Source organism: Portunus trituberculatus, chromosome 18 (genome assembly GCF_017591435.1).
Source record: "Portunus trituberculatus isolate SZX2019 chromosome 18, ASM1759143v1, whole genome shotgun sequence".
Lineage (NCBI taxonomy): Eukaryota > Metazoa > Arthropoda > Malacostraca > Decapoda > Portunidae > Portunus > Portunus trituberculatus.
In genome coordinates, this window is record NC_059272.1 from 4,226,692 (window position 1) to 4,247,291 (window position 20,600).

A 20,600-nucleotide genomic window follows, 5' to 3' on the forward strand; every position below is an offset into this window, starting at 1 on the left:
TCAAGTCAGAAGTGTTTGTCAAATGATGTATGTGGATTATGCAAAACTAGTATAAAATGTGTGTGTATTCACCTAGTTGTAATTTTACAGGGTTGGGTATCATACTCGTGTGGCCCCGTCTCCATATCTACACACATCCAACTTTCCTTTAAAACTATGCACACTCCTCGCTGACACCACCTCCTCACTCAAACTATTCCACACCTCCACACATCTCTGTGGGAAACTATATTTCTTCACATCCTTCAAGCATATTCCCTTGGCTATCTTTTTACTATGTGATCTCGTAGTTCTATTTAAATTTTCCTCTCTCAACATCATTTGCTCATTATCCACTTCATCCAGACCGTTCAACAGTTTATAAACCTGTATTAAATCTCCTCTTTCTCTTCTTTGTTCCAAGGTAAGCAAATTCATTTCTTTTAATCTCTCCTCATAGGTCATTTCTGCCAATTCCGGAACCATATTTGTTGCCATTCTCTGCAATCTCTCCAACTTCCTTATATGCTTCTTTTTATAAGGGGACCAAACCACCCCAGCATATTCCAATCTTGGTCTAATTACCGTACTAATTAATTTCTTCATCATATCTTTATCCATATAATGAAAGGCTAATCCAATATTTCTAATCAAATTATATGTTTCTCCAAACATCTTGTCAATATGAGCCTCAAACTGCCCATGGTCTTGTATTATCACTCCCAAATCCTTTTCCTTTTCCACCTTTTTCAACACTACTCCTTCACCCATCTTATATGACCCTCTTGGCCGTCTTCCACTCTTCCCCATCTCCATCACATGACTTTTGCTCAGATTAAATTCCATCTCCACCTCTTGCTCCACTCCCAAATCTTATCCAGATCTGCCTGTAAAATTTCACAATCTTCTTCACTCTTCACACACCTACACAACTTCGCATCATCCGCAAACAAATTAATATAACTGTTTACTCCTCTGGCATATCATTAATATAGACAAGGAAAAGTATTGGTGCCAGCACTGAACCTTGTGGGACTCCACTCTCCACCACCAACCAGTCCGACTTTGCATCCCTTATTACCGTTCTCATCTCCCTCCATCTCAAGTAGTTTTCCATCCACTTTAACACTTTTCCTTCAGTCCTCCATAAATCTCTAATTTCCATAGCAGTCTCATGTGCGGTACCTTGTCAAAAGCTTTTTTTAAATCAAAATATACACAGTCCATCCATCCCTCTCTCTCTTGTATTTTGTCAACCACTCTTGAATAAAAGCTCAGTAGATTTATTACACATGACCTCCCTTTCCTAAAGCCAAATTGATGATCTGATAATAACTTATGATCCTCCAGGAACCGTATCCAATATTTCTTTATCACCCTCTCACAAATCTTACCGACCACACTTGTTAAAGAAACAGGTCTATAGTTAAGTGTGTGTGTGTGTGTATTTACCTAGTTGTAGTTTTACAGGGCCTGGGCTTTATGCTCGTGGCCCCGTCTCCATATCTACACTTATCCAATCTTACTTTAAAATGTGCACACTCTTGCAGACACCACTTCTTCATCTAAACTGTTCCACGTCTCAATACATCTCTGGAAACTATATTTTTAATATCTCTCAGACATCTTCCTTTCTCAGCTTTTTACTATGCGATCTTGTGCTTATGTCATATTCTTCTCTCAAGATCAGTTTCTCATTATCCACTTGGTCCATTCCGTTGATCAATTTATAGACTTGTATCAGGTCTCCTCTCTCCTTCTTTGTTCCAATTGGTAGATCCATAGCCTTTAGTCTCTCCTCATATGTCATCCCTTCAATTTCTGGGACCATTCTTGTAGCCATTTTTGTAGCCTCTCAATTTTCTTATGTGTTTCTTTTTTGATTCCACACTACTCCTGCATATTCAATCTTCTTATTATAGTATTTATCAATTTCTTCATCATTTCTTTGTCCATGTAGTGAAATGCTACTCCAATATTCCTCAGCAAATTATATGTTTCTCTAAAATTCTATCAATATCTTACTGGTTGATTGTTTTCTTCCATCATCACTCCTAAGTCCTTTTCCTTTTTACTTTCTCCAGTTCTCTCCATCTCCCATCTTATAGATTCCCACATCTCTTTCACTCTTTCCCATTTCCATGACATTTTGTTCACATTAAATTCTTTCCACTTCTTACTCTCTTATTTAGGTCTTCTTGCATATTCACAATCCTCCTTTTGCTTTATAACTCTGCACAGTTTCATCATCTCAAACAGATTATGTAGCTTCTCCTTTTCATGTCTTAATATAAATGAGGAAAATATTGTTGCATACTGTCACTCCACTTTCTACTCTCTCCACTTGGACTTCATTTCTTTATACATCTTATTTCTCTCCCCTCAAATAATTTTCTATCCATCTCAATAAATACTTTAGTTACACCTCTTGTATCTTCATTCTAATCACTTTGTTCACTGTGTGTGTGTGTGTGTGTGTGTGTTTACCTACCTAGTTGTAGTTTTACAGGGCCTGGGCTTTATGCTCGTGTGGCCCCATCTCCATATCTACACTTATCCAATTTTTCTTTAAAACTATGCACACTCTTGCTGACACCACTTCTCACTCAAACTGTTCCAAGTCTCAACACATCTTTGCGGAAACTATATTTTTAACATCTCTCAGACATCTTCCTTCCTCAGTTTCTTACAATGCGATCTTGTGCTTCTAATATCATATTCTTCTCTCTGGATTAGTTTCTCATTATCCACTTGATCCATTCCTTTAATCAACTTATCAACTTGTATCAGATCCCTCTCTCTTCTCTGTTCCATTGGTAGATCCATAGCCTTTAGTCTCTCCTCGTATGTCATCCCTTTAAATTCTGGAACCATTCTTGTAGCCATTTTTTATAGTCTCTCCAATTTTCTTATGTGTTTCTTTTATGAGGTCCACACAACTCCTGCATATTCCAATCTGGGTCTTATTATAGTACTTATCAATTTCTTCATCATTTCTTTGTCCATGTAGTGAAATGCTAATCCAATATTCCTTAGCCAATTATATGTTTCTCTGAAAATTCTATCAATATGGCTTACCAGTTGATTATTTTCTTCCATTGTCACTCCCAAGTCCTTTTCCTTTTTTTACTTTTTCTAGTTCTACTCAATCTCCCATCTTATAGATTCCCACTTTCACTTTTACCCATTTCCATGACATGGCTTTTGTCCACATTCTTTTTTCCATTTTCCATGTCTTTTCACATTTTTATTCCATTTCCAGATCTTGTTTAAGTCTTCTTGCAGTATTTCACAATTTTGTCCACATTCCTCTTTTTTTTACTCCATTTCCAAATCTTGTTCTTCCTGCAGTTCCTCTTTTGTTTTATCACTCTGCACAGTTTCACATCATCCAAACAGATTTATGTAGCTGTTCACTCCCTCTGGCATGTCGTTTATATATATGAGAAAAAGTATTGGCGTCAATACTGACCCCTGTGGCACTCCACTGTCTACTGCTCTCCACTTGCACTTGATATCTTTAACCACCGTCCTTATTTCTCTCCCCCTCAAGTAATTTTTCATCCATCTCAATGTGCTTCCTTTTAAGTCATCCTTCTCTAACTTCCACAGTAATCTTTCATGTGGCACTTTATCAAACGCCATTTTTAAATCTAAATAAATACAGTCAATCCATTCCTCTCTCTATTGTACTCAATAAATTTGTTACACACGACCGACCTTTTCTAAAACCAAATTGGCTATTTGATAATAATTTGTTGTCTTCAAGAAACTTGATCCATTGTTTCTTTATTACTCTTTCACACATCTTGCATATTACACTAGTTAGTGATACCAGTCTGTAATTTAAAGGTTCTTCCTTCCTTCTGCTTTTATATATAGAAACCACCTCAGCTCTTTTCCATTCTACTGGTAATATTCCATTTTCTATTGAGCATTTTATGATGTATATAGGACTTGCTAGTTCTTCTCTGCATTCTTTTAATAATCTGCTTGAGACTTCATCCGCTCCAATTGCCTTCCTTCTATTCATCTAATTCCGTCATCAACTCTTTTATTCCAAGCTTGGTTACTTTAATCTCTTTCATATAGATGGTCTCTCTATTACCCTGTGGCCTTTCGAATTTGGATTCCTTAGTAAAGACCTCCTGAAATTTACTATTTAACAGTTCTGCCATACTTTTTGGGTCTTCCACCATCCCATTTTCTCCTTTTAACCTTTCTACAGTTTCTTTTTGCCTCATTTTTACATTTACGAATCTGTAGAACAATTTCGGTTGTTTCTTACATTTTTCAACAATGTCCTTTTCATAGTTCCTTTCTTCTTCCTTTCTCACCTTAGCATATTCATTTCTTACTGTTTTGAAGTTTTCCTTATTTTCTGGATTTCTATTTCTCCTCCACCTTTTCCATGCTCCATCTCTTTTCTCCTTTGCCCTAGCACACCTTGCATTAAACCAATCTTTCTTTCCTTCTTCTTTAGGTCTATATTTCGGGACATATTCCCTGACTCGTGTTTTGTATATTTCCAAAAATACCGTCTCTGAGTTTTCCATCTCCTCTCAGTTAACATTATAAAATAGTTCTTGAGGTTCCCAATATCAGCCATTTTGTAATTTAATCGGTCTCCTTTACATGATTCGTCTCTATCTTCCTTTCCCTCTTCTATTTCCATTTCTAATATTACATGGTCACTCTTTCCCAATGGGCACTTATATCTTATATCATCGTTCATTTGTATACCCCTTGTAAAAACTAGGTCCAATCTTGCTGCCTCATCGTTTCCTCTGAATCTTGTGTTTTCCTTTACTTTTTGGATCATTATATTATCTATCATTAGATTCAGGAATCTATCTCCCCAGGCTTCTTCCCCCATACCACTTTCATAATTTTTCCAATCCACCTCCTTACAGTTGAAATCTCCTACTAATATAACTTTTCTCCTTTCTTTAATGATTCTCGTTAGACTCCTTATTGTGTCATCTATCATGTCTTTATATTCTTGATTGGTCCATGAATTTGTTTTTGGTGGCACATATGTTCCAATGATTGTTAACTCCTTTTTATTAATATGTATCTTAATATACAGTATTTCTTACTTTCTTTCCCCAAATTCCACTTGATTTACCACCATCTCTTTCTTTAACATCATCATGACTCCTCCTCCTCTTTTACCCACTCTGTCTCTCCTCCATATATTATACCTTTTATCTATGTCTATTTTTATTGCCTCATTTAACTTTGTTTCCACCAGGCATACAATGTCTGGTTCTTCTTTATGTAATCTCTTAATTCTAATTTACTTGATAAAACCCCATCTATGTTCATATACATAAATTTTAATCTCTTATTCTTATCATTTTTAGTTAAACTTGCTCCATTTTCTTCTCTTCCTTCTTTTTTATATACCATTTCCTTATCCTGTCTCCTAGAATTCTCCAAAAAAATGCCTTCTTTTCCTCCTCTGACCTTTCATTATTTTTTCCCCTTGCTTCTGCCACCAGTTCATTGTGTTTCTTCCTTTCCTCCTCATTTCTATTTTATCTTATATATATATATATATATATATATATATATATATATATATATATATATATATATATATATATATATATATATATATATATATATATATATATATATATATATATATATATATATATATATATATATATATATATATATACACACACACACAGTAAGGTCTCGGTTTACGTCAATTCGTTCCTGAAACATCGTAAGTCAATTTTGTCTAACTCGAGTTTCCATACATTTCAAAGCATATTATCGAGTTTTCAACCAATCATTGTTTATGGTCATTCAGATAAGTTAAAGGTTATATTGTTATATTATTTACAACTATGTAGGAATATGAAACACAAGCTTGTTTTTGTTGTTGATTAGGGCCATGAACGCCAAGGACTGCAGGTTGCAGAGGGGTGGATGCCTGAGGCCGCCAGGAGGGTGGGCAGGTCGAATGTTGTGACGCCCACAGGCGGACAGCTGGGAGCGAGTGCAGTGTGGTAGTAGAAGCGTGAGCAGCCAGGAAATGCCATAGGAAAGGGCAATAGGATCAATAGACAGGCGCAGACGGTGCAAGTCAGCTGAGTGTCATGTGGCCCAGGCGAAGGCTCCAGTTGTTATTGTTGTGATGGGTGTGCGAGCCCTCATCGTCAACCTCCTGTTGTCATGGTAACTTCCCATTTTCTTCTTCCTCCCTCACACACAGCTGCTGCCTCCTTCTCATGTCTTTTAATTATGTCCTCTTTTTCTTGTAGCATAATGGTTTTCCTTTTCTTAGCATCACTGCTGTCACTAAGAAGTTTTCTCTTTGGTGCCATTGAGGAAGATACTAAGAACTTGAGCCAGTAAACGCAGAAGTAGGATAACACTCTTGCCAGGGGCGATGGTGTGGTGGAACAGGGCATATTGTGGTCAACCACCAACAACAATAAATCCCGCACTTTATGATTTATAAATTTTCAATTTTTAATCTTAAATTGCCTTATAGTGGACTGACATAACTACAGTTTCTAATTCGACCGACGTAACCCGGGACTTTACTGTATGTATATATATATATATATATATATATATATATATATATATATATATATATATATATATATCTTTGCAACCTTCTGTTTCTCTGAGTTTTGTTGTTCTATATAGTATTTCTTCTGTTGCTGCTCGTAATTTTAGTAGTATCTTAATTGGTCTCACTATTCCTTCTTGATATGGTCCCATTCTGTGGATTTCTTCTACTTCCTCTTCTAAGTTCTGTCTATCCTCGTCATTTAGATGTTTTAGTAGGTCTTTTACTGATTTCATTTCGTCTTTTTCCTTTCTTGGTCTATATTTAACATTTTTTTCTTTCAGGCCAAAAATAATTACACTTTATTTTTCTGCAATTTCTTACTAGATTTTCTTTTTTTCTTAAGGACTCTTATAATTTTGTTTATCATATTCTCATCTCTTTCTTTTAACTGTTCTTGAAATACTTCCTGAAATGTTTCCTTGTCTTTCTTATCTTGGATTCTCCATGCCTACACTTCTTTTTTAATCACGTCTTGTACTCTTTCCTCTTCTTTGTTAACTAGACCTTTCAGCTCCTCTTTTTCTTTCTCGGCTTTATTGAGTCCTTCTTGCATCACTTTCTTGTAGTTAGCTACTTCCTTTTTTAATTCCTCATTTTCTGGTCTTAACCTAGCTTTGTTTTCTTCCACTCTTTTTATCCTTTCTTTCAATTTCTGGACCCTTTTTTCCTGTTCTTCATTCTCTTTCATTCCCATACTCTCTTTTATCCATTTATCTAATTTACGTTCAATAGTCAACACTCTATTAAATAGTGAAGTATTTGCCGTATCAAAGCCTTCAAATGCCCTTTCACCCTCACCAACATAATCATCATCATCTTTCATTCTTTCCTGGGTCTCATACCTGCATTTAGATGGAATCACTTCCTTACTCATGATTCTCTAACACTGTATTCATGAAAACAAGTCTACACTACATGCCCAGGCCACTGCAAACCCAAACCACAGGTAGTGGAGATCAGCTGATTCTCAGAGCAACGGCACTGCATTCTTCTTCGACTGCGTCTCGTGTGTGTGTGTGTGTGTGTGTGTGTGTGTGTGTGTGTGTGTGTGTGTGATACGATCCTCTAGTATCACTTATGTTATTTGCCAGAAACTGGAGATGGAGGAGGGAGAAAAAGATGTTCTTCCCCCCCAACCTCTCTCTCTCTCTCATTGGAAGTACAATTTCACTACCCAAATGAAATCCCCAAGAGAGAGAGAGAGAGAGAGAGAGAGAGAGAGAGAGAGAGAGAGAGAGAGAGAGAGAGAGAGAGAGAGAGAGTATTTACGTAGTGTTATCGCACTCCAGGATTAATTTCACTTGACAGGTTACACCACAGGCACGGGAGGAGTTTTTGGTAAGGCAATAACTTTACTCTCAGAAGTCATAGCAAGCCGGAAAGTACATCACTGTATTCAGAATTACAAAGAGAAACGTATAATTTAAACTGCCTTTTGGCATTTTCTAAGTTTACCATATTTCCCCAGAGATGGAGATGAAAAATAATTCAACAACTGGAAGGCAAGAAACACAAGCACACAAACTAGCTATCAAAGGAAGAAAACACAGGGAAGCCAGAATGCAAGAATCATCTCACCTCAGTGGACCTTTTCTTCTTTATATTTTTTGGTGCTCTGGTAGGCCATCTTACATAAAAAACAATAACAATAACAATAACAAATGCAAAAACAAAATACCTAAGTAAATAACAAAAAATAAAAGTAAATAAAACCAAAGAAACCTCATTATACTAACATCCACAAAAAGAAACTGGAGAAACTGGAATGTTGTTACCAACACAAACCACAACAAGGACTTTCAAATGACTCACTGAGTGTTGTCCGTTGTACTTGTGGCAGCTTGGAGAAGAGGAAGCAGAGGGTGAGTGGGTCATCCAGGTCTCTAAGGGCGTGGGTGAAGGTTGGGTAGCGCTCCCTGACGATGTGGTCCAGGCGGTACATGGGCTTGTTCTGCATCATGCGCTGTACCTTGGATCGGTCCTTCTTTGCCTTGGCATGTTTGATCTTTAAGCTGAACGCCTGTATGAGGAGCACAAGGAAAGGCTGAGGTAGTAGTGCTGTGTAAAGTACAGGCAACCCCCGTTTAACAAAGGTTCACACAACAAAATTTCGCTACAACGAAGGTTTAATTTTACTACCATCTGCTCGTTTAACGAACACCAAACTCGCTTTAACGAAGTTTTATCCAGGAAATTTTTTCCAAGTTTGAAAGCCCTGCCATATCATGCAAGCCAACAAGCTTTTGAATACACCAGGAGCTGCAAATACTAAGGCCTGCCTCAGGAGAAATCCTGGGACACCTGTAGAATCAAGATCAAGATCAAGCCTCGTGGACAGCACATGCATTACTCACTCCCATAACAGCGTCAGCAGCAGCTTGTCTTCACTCGCTCAACTTACCACCAAAACGCCCTGCAATGTGGTCTACGTTCCTAAGACGACCAGGAAGTCTCTTACTCTCAAAGTGAAGCTGGATATTATTCACAGACACGAGAGAGGCGAGAAAACTATAGCATTGCTGGCCTCCATCTTGACTCCATATACTGTTTCTACTATTTTCAAGTCAGCAGATTCTATTAAGAAGGCTGGTGAGACTGTATCTTTCTTGCAAGTTAATAGAACCACCTAAACTTGTGACTCTACAATGGATAAAATGGAAAGCCTTGTGGAAATGTGGTACGTAAGTTTTGTATGTGGTACAATGATGCGCTCTTTGTATACATTCCACAGGTTGCCGGTTAGTGTCTTTCTCGTTTCACTCTCCCTCCCTTCATAAATTTAAGATCATCAACATTATAAATTACGTACATACATACATTAGTGTACATTATAATGACAAATTAAATTTAACTGCCTAAATGTTAAACTTAATAATTTTTACTTTCATTAAACCTTTCACTGTATTATGATGCACTCTCGCTTTGCTTACTCTCAATGGAAGTTCAAGTCAGGGGTTAAACTTGTTATAATCGGTTTGCTTAACTAAGTGTTTTTTAGGAACGTAATCCCTTCATTAAGCGGGGGTTGCCTGTATCTCTCTCTCTCTCTCTCTCTCTCTTTTTTTTGTGAACATTCCATGTTTTACTGAGAATTTATTGTTATGTATAAAAAATGGTAGCTATTCTTTGTTTTGTAAATGTATTGTTTCATTGACGACTGGTGTGTAAAAATGAGAATTCTTTCATTGTTTGTGAATATGTTGATTGAGACTTTGTTGTACTTCTATATTAGTTGAGGGTGGTGTATATATGCTATGTTTTGTTGAGCATAAATTGCACTGCTACATTATTTAACATTCCCTGTTAACTTATTCTTTTCAGCTCTATACCTCTGTTATTTAGCCATTTACTTCTAATATCTTATACCTCTATTTGGTTATTTTTTCAATCATTATTTCTTTGTCATTAAACCTATGAACCTTTACTCTCTACACTTTATTCATTTTTGCCTCTACATCTTTTCCTCAATTACCTATAACTAATACTACACTCACTCAGTCATTTGACCTTCTATCCTCTAAACATCTCTCAATTTTATCCATTTTCTCTTCTGCATCTCTTTGCCAATCAGCTTATCTAAAACTACTCATTTTACTACTCTTTCTCTCTTTTTACATTGTTAATTTTCAATCTTCACTTCACTTCACAAACTGCCACCAGTAGGCTTTTTGCACTTCCCTTATTTTCTAATGCTCTAATGTACACAATTACTCAATCTTCTAGCAGCAGCTTCTCTTATTTTGCTACGGTCTTATATTCACCATCACTTAACCTTACATCCTCTTACCCTGTGCTCTCTGAACTTCCAGATGATGGGTTCGTGAAGAAGAAACTGGATGTCTTTCATGTAGTAGAGTGTCTTGATGGTGGAGTCGCCCTTCTGTGCCTTCCTTCTGTTCTTGGGCTCGCGAGGGTAGATGCCTTTCAGAATGCACAGTCGCCTGAAGTCCCTGAGAGACAGCTGCAGCTTCTTGACAGCAGCATTTCTTGTGATGTACCTCTTTGCCTCTCCTGACTCTCCCTGTGTGATTAGAGAGGAAAGGTGAGGAGAGAAATGAAGTGTATTACAGCATGTAAATAAAAATTGAAGCCGAGATGATTTGGTTGTATGGTGAAAGGAAATAAGGAAGGTATTTTAAGAGGTGGAGAGAATGTTTGTAGAAGGATGATAAGGTGAAGGCAAACAATAGGTGGATTTTTTTTTTTTTTTTTTTCGTTATAACCTATAGCGCTGCTTAATGAACGTTCACACAACGAAATTTCGCTACAACGAACGTTTCCTTTTACTACCACCTGCTCGTATAACAAACACCAAACTCGCTTTAACAAAATTTTATCCCGGTAATTCTTTCCAAGTTTGAAAGCCCCGCCGTATCACGGAAGCCGACAGGCTTTAGAATATACTAGCGCCTCTTGTGGACAACATGTGCACCACTCACTCCCCCTATCCTTTCCCCCCTCTTAGTTCAAAACAAAAACAGGGTCCAGCACCAGCTCGTCATCTCACACTCAACATGCCACCAAAACGCCCTGCAACGAGCCCTGCAATGTCACCTAGCGTTGCTAAGAAGAAAAAGAAGTCTCTTACTCTCGAAGTGAAGCTGGATATCATTCACAGACACTAGAGGCAAGAAAACTAATAGCATTGCTCGCCACCATGGCTTGACTCCATCTAGTGTCTCTACTATTTTCAAGTCAGCAGATTCTATTAAGAAGGCTGGTGAGACCGTATCTTCCTTGCAAACTAAAAGAACCACCTGAACTCATGACTCTGCAGTGGATAAAATGGAAAGCCTTGTGGAAATGTGGTACATAAGTTTTGTATGCGCTACAATGATGAGCCTTTTGTTTACATTCCACAGGTTGCCAGCTAGCGTCTTTCCTGCTCCACTCTCCCTACCTTCATAAATTTAAGATCATCATTATAAAGTTACTTACATACATACATTAGTGTACAGGCAAATCCCGCTTAACGAAGGGGTTACTTTCCTAAAAAACACTTCGTTAAGCGAAACTTCGTTAAGTGAACCGATTATAACAAGTTTAACCCCTGATTTGAACTTCCATTGAGAGTAAGCAAAGTGAGAGTGCATCATAGTACAGTAAAAGGTTTAATGAAAGTAAAAATTATGAAGATAAACATTTAGGTAGTTTAATTTAAGTCATTATAATGTACACTAATGTATGTATGTACGTAACGTAACTTTATAATGTTGATGATCTTAACTTTATGAAGGGAGGGAGAGTGAAACGGGAAATACACTAACCAGTAACCTGTGGAATGTAAACAAAGTGTGCATCATGGTACTGCATACAAAACTTATGCACCACATTTCCACAAGGCTTTCCATTTTATCCATTGTAGAGTCACGAGTTCAGGTGGTTCTTTTTAGCTTTCAAGGAAGATGCGGTCTCACCAGCCTTCTTAATAGAGTCTGCTGACTTGAAAATAGTAGACAGTAGATGGAGTCAAGATGGTGGCAAGCAATGTTATTAGTTTTCTGGCCTCTCTCTTGCCTGTGAATAATACCCAGCTTCACTTCGAGAGTAAGACACATCCTGGTCTTCTTAGGAACGTTCGGCTACATTGCAGGGGCGTTTTGGTGGTAAGTTGAACTAGGGAAGATGAGCTGCTGGTGACACTGTTATGTTTTGACTGGGGAGTGAGTGGTGCACGTGATCTTGATCTTGATCTTGATGCTACAGGTGACACAGAATTTCTTCTGAGTCAGGCCTTTGTATCGGCAGCGCCTGTGTTGTCGACGAGAGGCTTGATCTTGATCTTTATTCTACAGGTATCTCAGGATTTCTCCTGAGGCAGGCCTTAGTACCAGCAGCTCCTGGTGTATTCAAAACCATGTCAGCTTGCATGATACGGTGGGGCTTTCAAATTTGGAAAAAATTACCTGGATAAAACTTCGTTAAAGTGAGTTTGGTGTTTGTTAAACGAGCAGATGGTAGTTAAACGAAACCTTTGTTGTAGCGAAATTTTGTTGTGTGAACCTTCGTTAAACGGGGGTTGCCTGTACATTATAATGACTTAGTTGTAAATTAACCTGCTTAAATGTTTAACTTCATAATTTTTACTTTCACTAATCCTTTTACTGTACTATGATGCACTTTTGCTTTGTTTACTCTCAATGGAAGTTCAAGTCAGGGGTCAAACTTGTTATAATTGGTTTGCTTAACAAAAATTCGCTTAACGAACGTTTTTTTAGGAACGTAACCCGTTCGTTAAGAGGGGTTGCCTGTACTTGAAGAGTATGTATAGGAAGCGCTGTTCAGCTTCCGCCCATTAGCGGCACAGGCAATTTTATCTATAGTGGTACCCATATTAAGGCCCATATCACCACCCAAGTGCATCTTTAGTGTAACCACCTAGAACCTGGGTATCATGGTGACATGTAGATAACTTTAAACCACTCGACAAATGGCATAGTTTCAAGATAGTACGTGGTGGGATTCGAACCTACGTGTGGACATCTGACTGACCCCACACTCACCACTTTATCCACAGACTTAAGGAATGTGAATGACTGATAAAATGCATGGGAATAATTGGGGAAGACTTGTACCTATGTGGCATAACTATTGACAGTAGTAGTAGTAGTAGTAGTGTTGACCCTCCCTAACTCGGACTAATAGGGGGGAAAGGGTGGTCCAACAAACGGGAATGTCCGACATATACATATTCCACTGTCCCCCCCCAAAAAAAAGGGGGGGAGGGGGCAGTTCAACTCGGACTTGGGTTGGGGTGCGGGGCAACACAGGATTTATTTTGGAATTATTGTCTCTCCAAAATTTTCACACCCTAAATTATCACATGTAGTTTATTTTTTGACAATTAAATACCCTCCCCATCAGGGAGCCATTTTTAAACGTCTCATGCAGTTGCATCATAGCATGACTCATGCCCTAAACAATGATGTATCACTTAATGCTTGTGACCATTTTATATGAATATTTTTCTCTTTTGATAAATTTCAACCTTTGGTGTGCCTCTCTCACTCAGTGACTCAGTACATGGCCAGGCATCAGGAGGGATCATGTGTCATTCAGCTCTCAAATTTTTCAGAAATAATTACTTCCTTACAGACAAAATTTGACGAGAATTAGAATCAGATACTTTAAGAAAAGAAGACAACAAGAAACAAATGTTTAATTGCAGATAACTGTGCCTGACAGCTTGACCTTGAACCCTCACCTCCCCTCCGTACATTCCATTACCTGTGTATCTCCCCCTCCACGCTTCACTGCCACACTTGATCTACTCTCTGTCTATATCATAAGACTGCTGGCAAAATAATGGCTTTTTTGTGAAATTTTTTCTAATAGTAAAAAATAGTATATTTTAGCTTTCCTCATCCAAAAATCACATTTTCCCTCAAAGTTTCTAAGCTTGCTATTCTTGGGGAGTGCATTATTATTATTATTTTTTTTTTCACAGCAGTTCTAAGCCAACCAAGGGCAACAAAAAAAAAAAAAAAAAAAAAAAAAAAGGCCCACTTGTGTGCTGGTTCCCTAAAAGAAAAATAGAGTTAGCCAAAATTAAAGAACTAAAATCTTGATACCTCCTTCTTAAAGAAGTCAAGTCATAGGAAGAGGGAAATACAGAAGCAGGTAGGGAGTTCTAGAGTTTAGCTGAGAAAGGTATGACTGATTGAGAGTACTGGTTAACTCTTGTGTTAGAGAGTTGGACAGAATAGGGATGAGAAGAAGAAAGCCTTGTGCAGCAAGGCTGCAGGAGGAGGGGAGTCATGCAGTTAGCAAGATCAGTAGAACAGTTAGCATGAAAATAGCAATAAAAGATAGAAAGAGATGCAATATTTCAGAGGTGAGAAAGAGGCTGAAGACAGTCAGTTAGAGGGAGTTGATGAGAACAAAAACTTTTGATCCCACCCTATCTAATACTGTGAGTGGGACCCCCTCAAACATGTGAAGAGTACTCCATACAAGGACGGATAAAGCCCTTGTACAGAGTTAGCAGTTGGAGGGGCGAGAAAAACTGGTGGATATGTCTCAGAACACCTAACTTCATAGAAGCTGTTTTAGTAAGAGATGAGATGTGAAGTTTCCAGTTTAGATTATGAGTAAAGGACAGACTAAGAGGGAGACAGTTGAGTGTCAATGAAGAAGAGAGGAAAGTTGTCTGGATGGTTGTGTCGAGTTGATAGATGGAGAAATTGAGTTTTTGAGGCATTGAAGACTACTAAGTTTTCTCTGCCTCAATCACAAATCTTAGAGAGGTGATGATAGGGAGAAAGGACTTGTTATTGATATTTACCTCACACTTTTCACTTGCTCTCCCCTCCCTCCTTTCTCTTTTTCTTTTTTACATTTACAGAAAGACCACTGTATGTTCTACATAAGTAAAATTTGATACTATACGTGTTAACATAACATAACATAACATAAATAATAGGATAACAAAGGGCCACCAGGGCCCATCTAGGTTATCCTGTATCAGTCGCACAGCGACCAAGTCATCAGTACTTAAAGATACACTTACAAGTACACAATACATTGTATACTAATTCTAAATATTTGGCCCATTAACAGGGCTAAGTCCTGCAGCGAATTCCTCTACAATCTGTGATCCCCATACATGGGGATCATGTCTTGTTTAACTATAGTAAATTTCTTATAAAAATTATCATGCAGTGCTATACATAATTATAAATCTAATAAATTTAAGTGCTTATCTAATCTGTTTTTAAACATTGTCAAACTAGTGCTATTTACAATCCTCTCTGGCAATGCATTCCAGAAGTCTACCACCCTATGACTAAAGAAATATTTTCTTATATCTAACCTGCAGCCTTGCTTTCTAATCTTCCTGCCATGATTTCTAGTCCTATTTCCTCCTCTAAGGTAAAGAAAGATCTCACATCTATGTAGTTTGTATCTGAGAACATTTTAAATAACTCTATCATATCCCTCTTATACATCTCCTCTCAAATGAAAACATGTTTAATTCCTTTAATCTATCTCTATACTCCAGGCGCTTTAATGCTGGTATCATCCTAGTTGCTCTTCTCTGAACTGCTTCTAACATGTTGATATCCTGCCTATAATGGGGTGACCAGGCCTGTATGCAATACTCTAAATGGGGCCTAACATAGGAATTATATAAGCTACGCACCACTTCCTTACTTTTATAACTAACATTTCTATTTATAAAACCCAGGATCCTATTTGCCCTATTTCTTGCTTCTAAACATTGCTTTGAAAATTTCATAGTCCTGTCTATCACTACTCCTAAATCCTTTCCTTCCTCTACTGCCTCTAGCCAACATCCCTCCATCTCATAGCTAAAGTTTGTGTTGTCTTTACCTAAATGCATAACCTGACACTTTTAGAATTAAACTCCATCTGCCACCTGTCTGCCCATGCTATCAGCCTGTCCAGGTCTCGTTGTATTCTGTAATTGTCCTTTTCACCCTGTACTGCACATGCTATCTTAGTATCATCTGCAAACTTTGATACTTTGCTACTAATTCCTATATCTAAATCGTTAATGTACACCAAGAAAAGAAGAGGTCCTAGCACTGATCCTTGGGGTACCCCACTAACCACTTCCTTCCACTCAGACATTGCCCCATTTAATACTACTCTCTGTTTCCTATCAGAAAGCCATTCACTAATCCAATCAACTAACCTACCCCCTATCCCATGTAGTCTCAATTTGTACACTAGCCTCCTATGTGGTACCTTATCAAACGCCTTGCTAAAATCTAGATATATAACATCTATGCTATTTCCATCATCTAACTCCTTGGTAATATATTCTAAGATATTGAGCAAATTTGTAAGACAGGACCTCCCTGATCTAAAGCCATGTTCGGTATCTCTAAATAATCTATTCTCATTTAAATGCTCCCAAATACTACCATTAATGATTTTCTCTAGTATCTTACATACTATACTAGTTAAACTGATCGGTCTATAATTACAGATTTATTATAAAGAAAAAGCGAGACTAAAGATATCCTAATGTTACCCAGGCAGCACCATTCTTACCTGGCTGGCTACCCTATTACTTTCAGCAGTACGGTCCGTCAATTAAATAAAATCATTGGAATTGATAGCTTTCAGTGCAGCTCATATCTGCAGGCACTCCAGCCCTTACCAGACCCTCCACAGTAACAAGGCAGCACCCCAGGTGAACACAACCTACATCATGTCCTTGCTTTGCCTCTCACCCAGTCGATCACTTTCCAACTTTCACAATATTACAATTTACTGAAGATTCAGTGACCCAGGCCCCTCATGCAACGCAAGGCGCCGCCACCCACCACACAACTCACCCGTCCCCGCCTCGCCTCACACCCGGCCCACTCCTCCACAAGCCTCAGGTCATCACAGCTAATTCACTGTTATCATGTTGGTTCTGTAAAGACTCACCTTCTTCTTCCTTTTACTGCCCATTTTGGTTAGTAGGGATGGCGCTGTCTGAGCTTGTCTGCCTCGCTCCCACGTGTGATGGACGGTCGCTTACTCCCCGCTGCTGCTGTAAACACTAAACAAACTTGCTTTCGTACAATCTTAATGCTACTACTCTCACTAAAAGCGGGATAAGAAACGCCCCATTCTCTTTAGGATATCAGTAATCCGTTTAATTATGACAGAAAATGCACATAAAGATAGCTTGAAAGCACTGATATTCCATTCTATCTAGAGAAAAATGTATGTCAATGTAATCCTACGAGCCAAGTAAAACTGCCATCAAATTTTTAATATGTATTAAGAGTATATTCCGAATAGTACTGGGATGGATTCCGAAAACTGATATGGAAAGTTGTTGAAAACATGTAAAAACAATACTACATATTAAAGGTAATACCTTTATATTATTCAAAATGGTGGAAGCTGACCTGCAAGCTGCAACCCAGCATAGCGGCAGTAGCTATTCATTTGCCAATCCCTGCATTATACTCACCCCGTATATATATATATATATATATATATATATATATATATATATAGAGAGAGAGAGAGAGAGAGAGAGAGAGAGAGAGAGAGAGAGAGAGAAATTCCGTAATTATACTAAGCTAGTTTCCTAAATGCGTCGTCTAGGCCTCGCACGATCACGTGGCGCTACAAAAAGGGGGTTGAGTTGAGCTGACGGTGTGGTGTAAGTTTAAAAACGACAAGTTAGGCAGTTAATTTGTAACTGACGGTTCATTTCCTAACTACTATATGGAACGCGGTAATAAGGAATATACATCACGTGATCACGTCATCTGAGTGCATTGATCCGCAGCAGTATGTCTATGAAGAAATGGTACTTTTGCATGCAGGTCATGGAGGCAGAAGAGGGTGGGAAATTAGGTTTGCCAGGACCAAGTCCAGCAGAAACAGCTGAACCATTTTTAGAAAGTATGAGAAGTTTTGTTACGCCATTAAGATTTACATCACAGGAACTCCCTTAAATCATGTCTGAACTTAGAAATGTCCCGTGTTCCTCTGCTCCATGGCACAGCTTCGAGGATGGAGCAAAAGGCCACACTTCAACTCTTCTAATGAAGTTAAGCAATATTCTGAGACAAAACACCTTGTCTTGAAACTTGTTATCATAGATCAGAAGAAATTAAGGACCAGAGAAGGCAAGAACTCCCCACAATTTTTATTTCCTATTTTATATTAGTGTAACGGTTTTAAAAGGAGACCTAAGTGATATAAACCCCACCTACCTGTAGCTATGCAACTACTGTACTGTAATCCTATCCCCACTCTGCTTCTGTCTATTACATAAAGTATATTTACATGTATATACTCTCCATATGTTCACTTCCTTGTAACACTAGATACTATGTAGTATTTGTACACAGCAATCCACATCACTGACATTGAAGCATCTCTATACCAGGCCACACTACTACATACAGACACACAGGAATAAAGTAACTTTCCTCATTAAAGTATTAGTTAAGAATTAACTAAATACTAAACACGCACGCGCACACACAAATTAAGTAAATGCTAAACACATGCACACAAGTAGCTTTCCTCATAAAATATCTAAGTTTGGAACAGAGCTGGTGCTAGATATTGCAAGGCCCAGTTACTACACTGGCGTTTATATTTCATGTAATATGCTTGTCTTTAATTAAAAATAAACAATAAAAATAAACAAATAAATGTTTGATATATAAAATTTTTGTTGTGTGCTAGTTATGGCGTACATAACAATATATTGTATATAACTCACAGGGGCCCTGTAAAGTGCAGCACCTAACTTTAGAAAATTGGCCAAATAGGCTTAAAGCTGGCCCCAGTTTGTCATAGAGTAAATGAAAGGATACGATCAATGATGAGTGTGCACCAATTGAAGGAAAACCCAAGTGTTCCTCAAGCCCCAAGAATTCAAACCGACACACACACACACACAGACACTTCATTGCAGCTGTACCAGTACCTTCAACACACTTGTATTATCCCACACTTGTCAACATTTGCTTTTTAGTCCCATAAATGTTTATTTGTCATTGTTGCCTCCATTAATTCACATTTTCCCCACTCTATATATTCATTACAGTTATAATTATTTCCTTACTATTGGTCCAATATAATGTTTTGTGTCTACACACACACACACACACACACACACACACACACACACACACACACACACACTTTATACTAGTTTTGCATAATCCACATACATCATTTGACAAACACATCTTTATTATAATTTCAAGAATAGCAATGGTATGAACATTTCAAGTCTGTACACCAAATATGACATCTTCCCCATTAATCTTTACATTTCCTGATCATTTAATCACAGATCATAAATAAAAAAAAATAAAAAAAAAAAATACATCCATGTTCACAAAATACCAAAATCACTAAAAATTTCATCTAGTTAGTGTAAAATCCATCTTTGTTAATTTTTTTACAGTGATTTTGAACCTTCAAGGATTATTGTGGCAAGCTATGTAAAAAGTACTTAACATTATTGTGATCTGTACAATCAGGACAAATGCACTAATGATAATTAATATCCTAAAAAGGTATCCATTTTACTTGCAAGTCACAGGAATTCTCAAGAAGTAGAATCATTATCTGATAAAAAATAGAGGATACAAAAAAGCAACAAAAGATCAACTCTGCTATAATGCATGAAAACTATGACAGTCCTTCTGGCGAAAGTTTTAAACCTTCAAGTGTTCCACAAGAGAACTGTGAATCTGGTGAGTGAGTCTGGCACATACAAATTCATTTAAAGTTACCAAGGAGCAGGAATCCACTCCTCTATGGCGAGGGGGCTGTGCCTCCGCCAACCCTTGCCGCTGCTTTAAAAATAAAACGGATCTTAAGTCAACAACTAGGAGCATCAACTAGTATAATTGTTAAAAGAGGAATGTCTCGGCAGGAGCCAAGAATGCCCGAAGGTATAATTCATAACAGTAAAGTTACGCTTAATTTACGGGTACGACAGGCCACCGCGGAGCTTTAGCTATCGTGATCTACGAGGCAAGACACTGTCCACAACCAATGAGGCCGGAGCCACTGTGGCCTGTGGTACGTCTGGTGTACAGAGGGAGTTAAAAGTTGGCGGGAGTTTATATGCAAGCTCTGCAGCAGCTACCAAGGATCTATATCACACCGGCACTGGAGTCCCACTGGCAGCCAGTTAAGGAGCTTACTTACACTATGTGAAAAGTGTTAAATACAGTTAAAGTTAATTTCACACATTCCATCCCAAAGCCTCAAGGGGGAAGGGGAAGGGATGCCTGGGAGGCCAGTCTGTACAGGTAACCATAAAGGCCTGAAAATTATTTTGCATTCCATCAACACTTTCATAAGTTGAACTCACTGGCCAGGTTGAGTCACAATACACAAACCCACACAGCACTAGTAGTAGTAGTAGTAGTAGAACATCCTTTTTCATGTTAACAACCTTAGCAAGTTTAATGCTGCACTTTTAAGCGAGTAAACATTTTCCAATTTCAAGAAAATAAAATATGCACATTGAACACCACTGTTCATCAACCAAAACCATTGCTCTTAAGAGTAA

The 20,600-nt window shown here is 38.0% G+C and overlaps 2 protein-coding genes across 3 annotated transcripts in view; both read right to left on the minus strand.

The window, feature by feature from the left end:
* The window catches only part of LOC123505589 (pescadillo homolog), a 29,849-nt gene extending 12,714 nt beyond the window's left edge, over positions 1 to 17,135 (minus strand). Inside the window, exons 1-3 of the mRNA XM_045257080.1 lie at positions 16,982 to 17,135; positions 10,365 to 10,598; positions 8,390 to 8,597 (exon numbers count right to left, since the gene is read on the minus strand). Of these exons, the coding sequence (XP_045113015.1) occupies positions 8,390 to 8,597; positions 10,365 to 10,598; positions 16,982 to 17,005 (466 nt within the window). The 5' untranslated portion in view covers positions 17,006 to 17,135. The remainder of the gene's footprint in view (positions 1 to 8,389; positions 8,598 to 10,364; positions 10,599 to 16,981) is intronic.
* A 2,111-nt stretch (positions 17,136 to 19,246) lies between these two features.
* The window catches only part of LOC123505590 (eukaryotic translation initiation factor 4H-like), a 15,770-nt gene continuing 14,416 nt past the window's right edge, over positions 19,247 to 20,600 (minus strand). For both annotated transcript variants that reach the window (XM_045257082.1, XM_045257081.1), the window contains exon 7: positions 19,247 to 20,600. This exon is cut by the window's right edge and continues 145 nt beyond it. The gene's annotated coding sequence lies outside the window, so the exon portion shown is untranslated.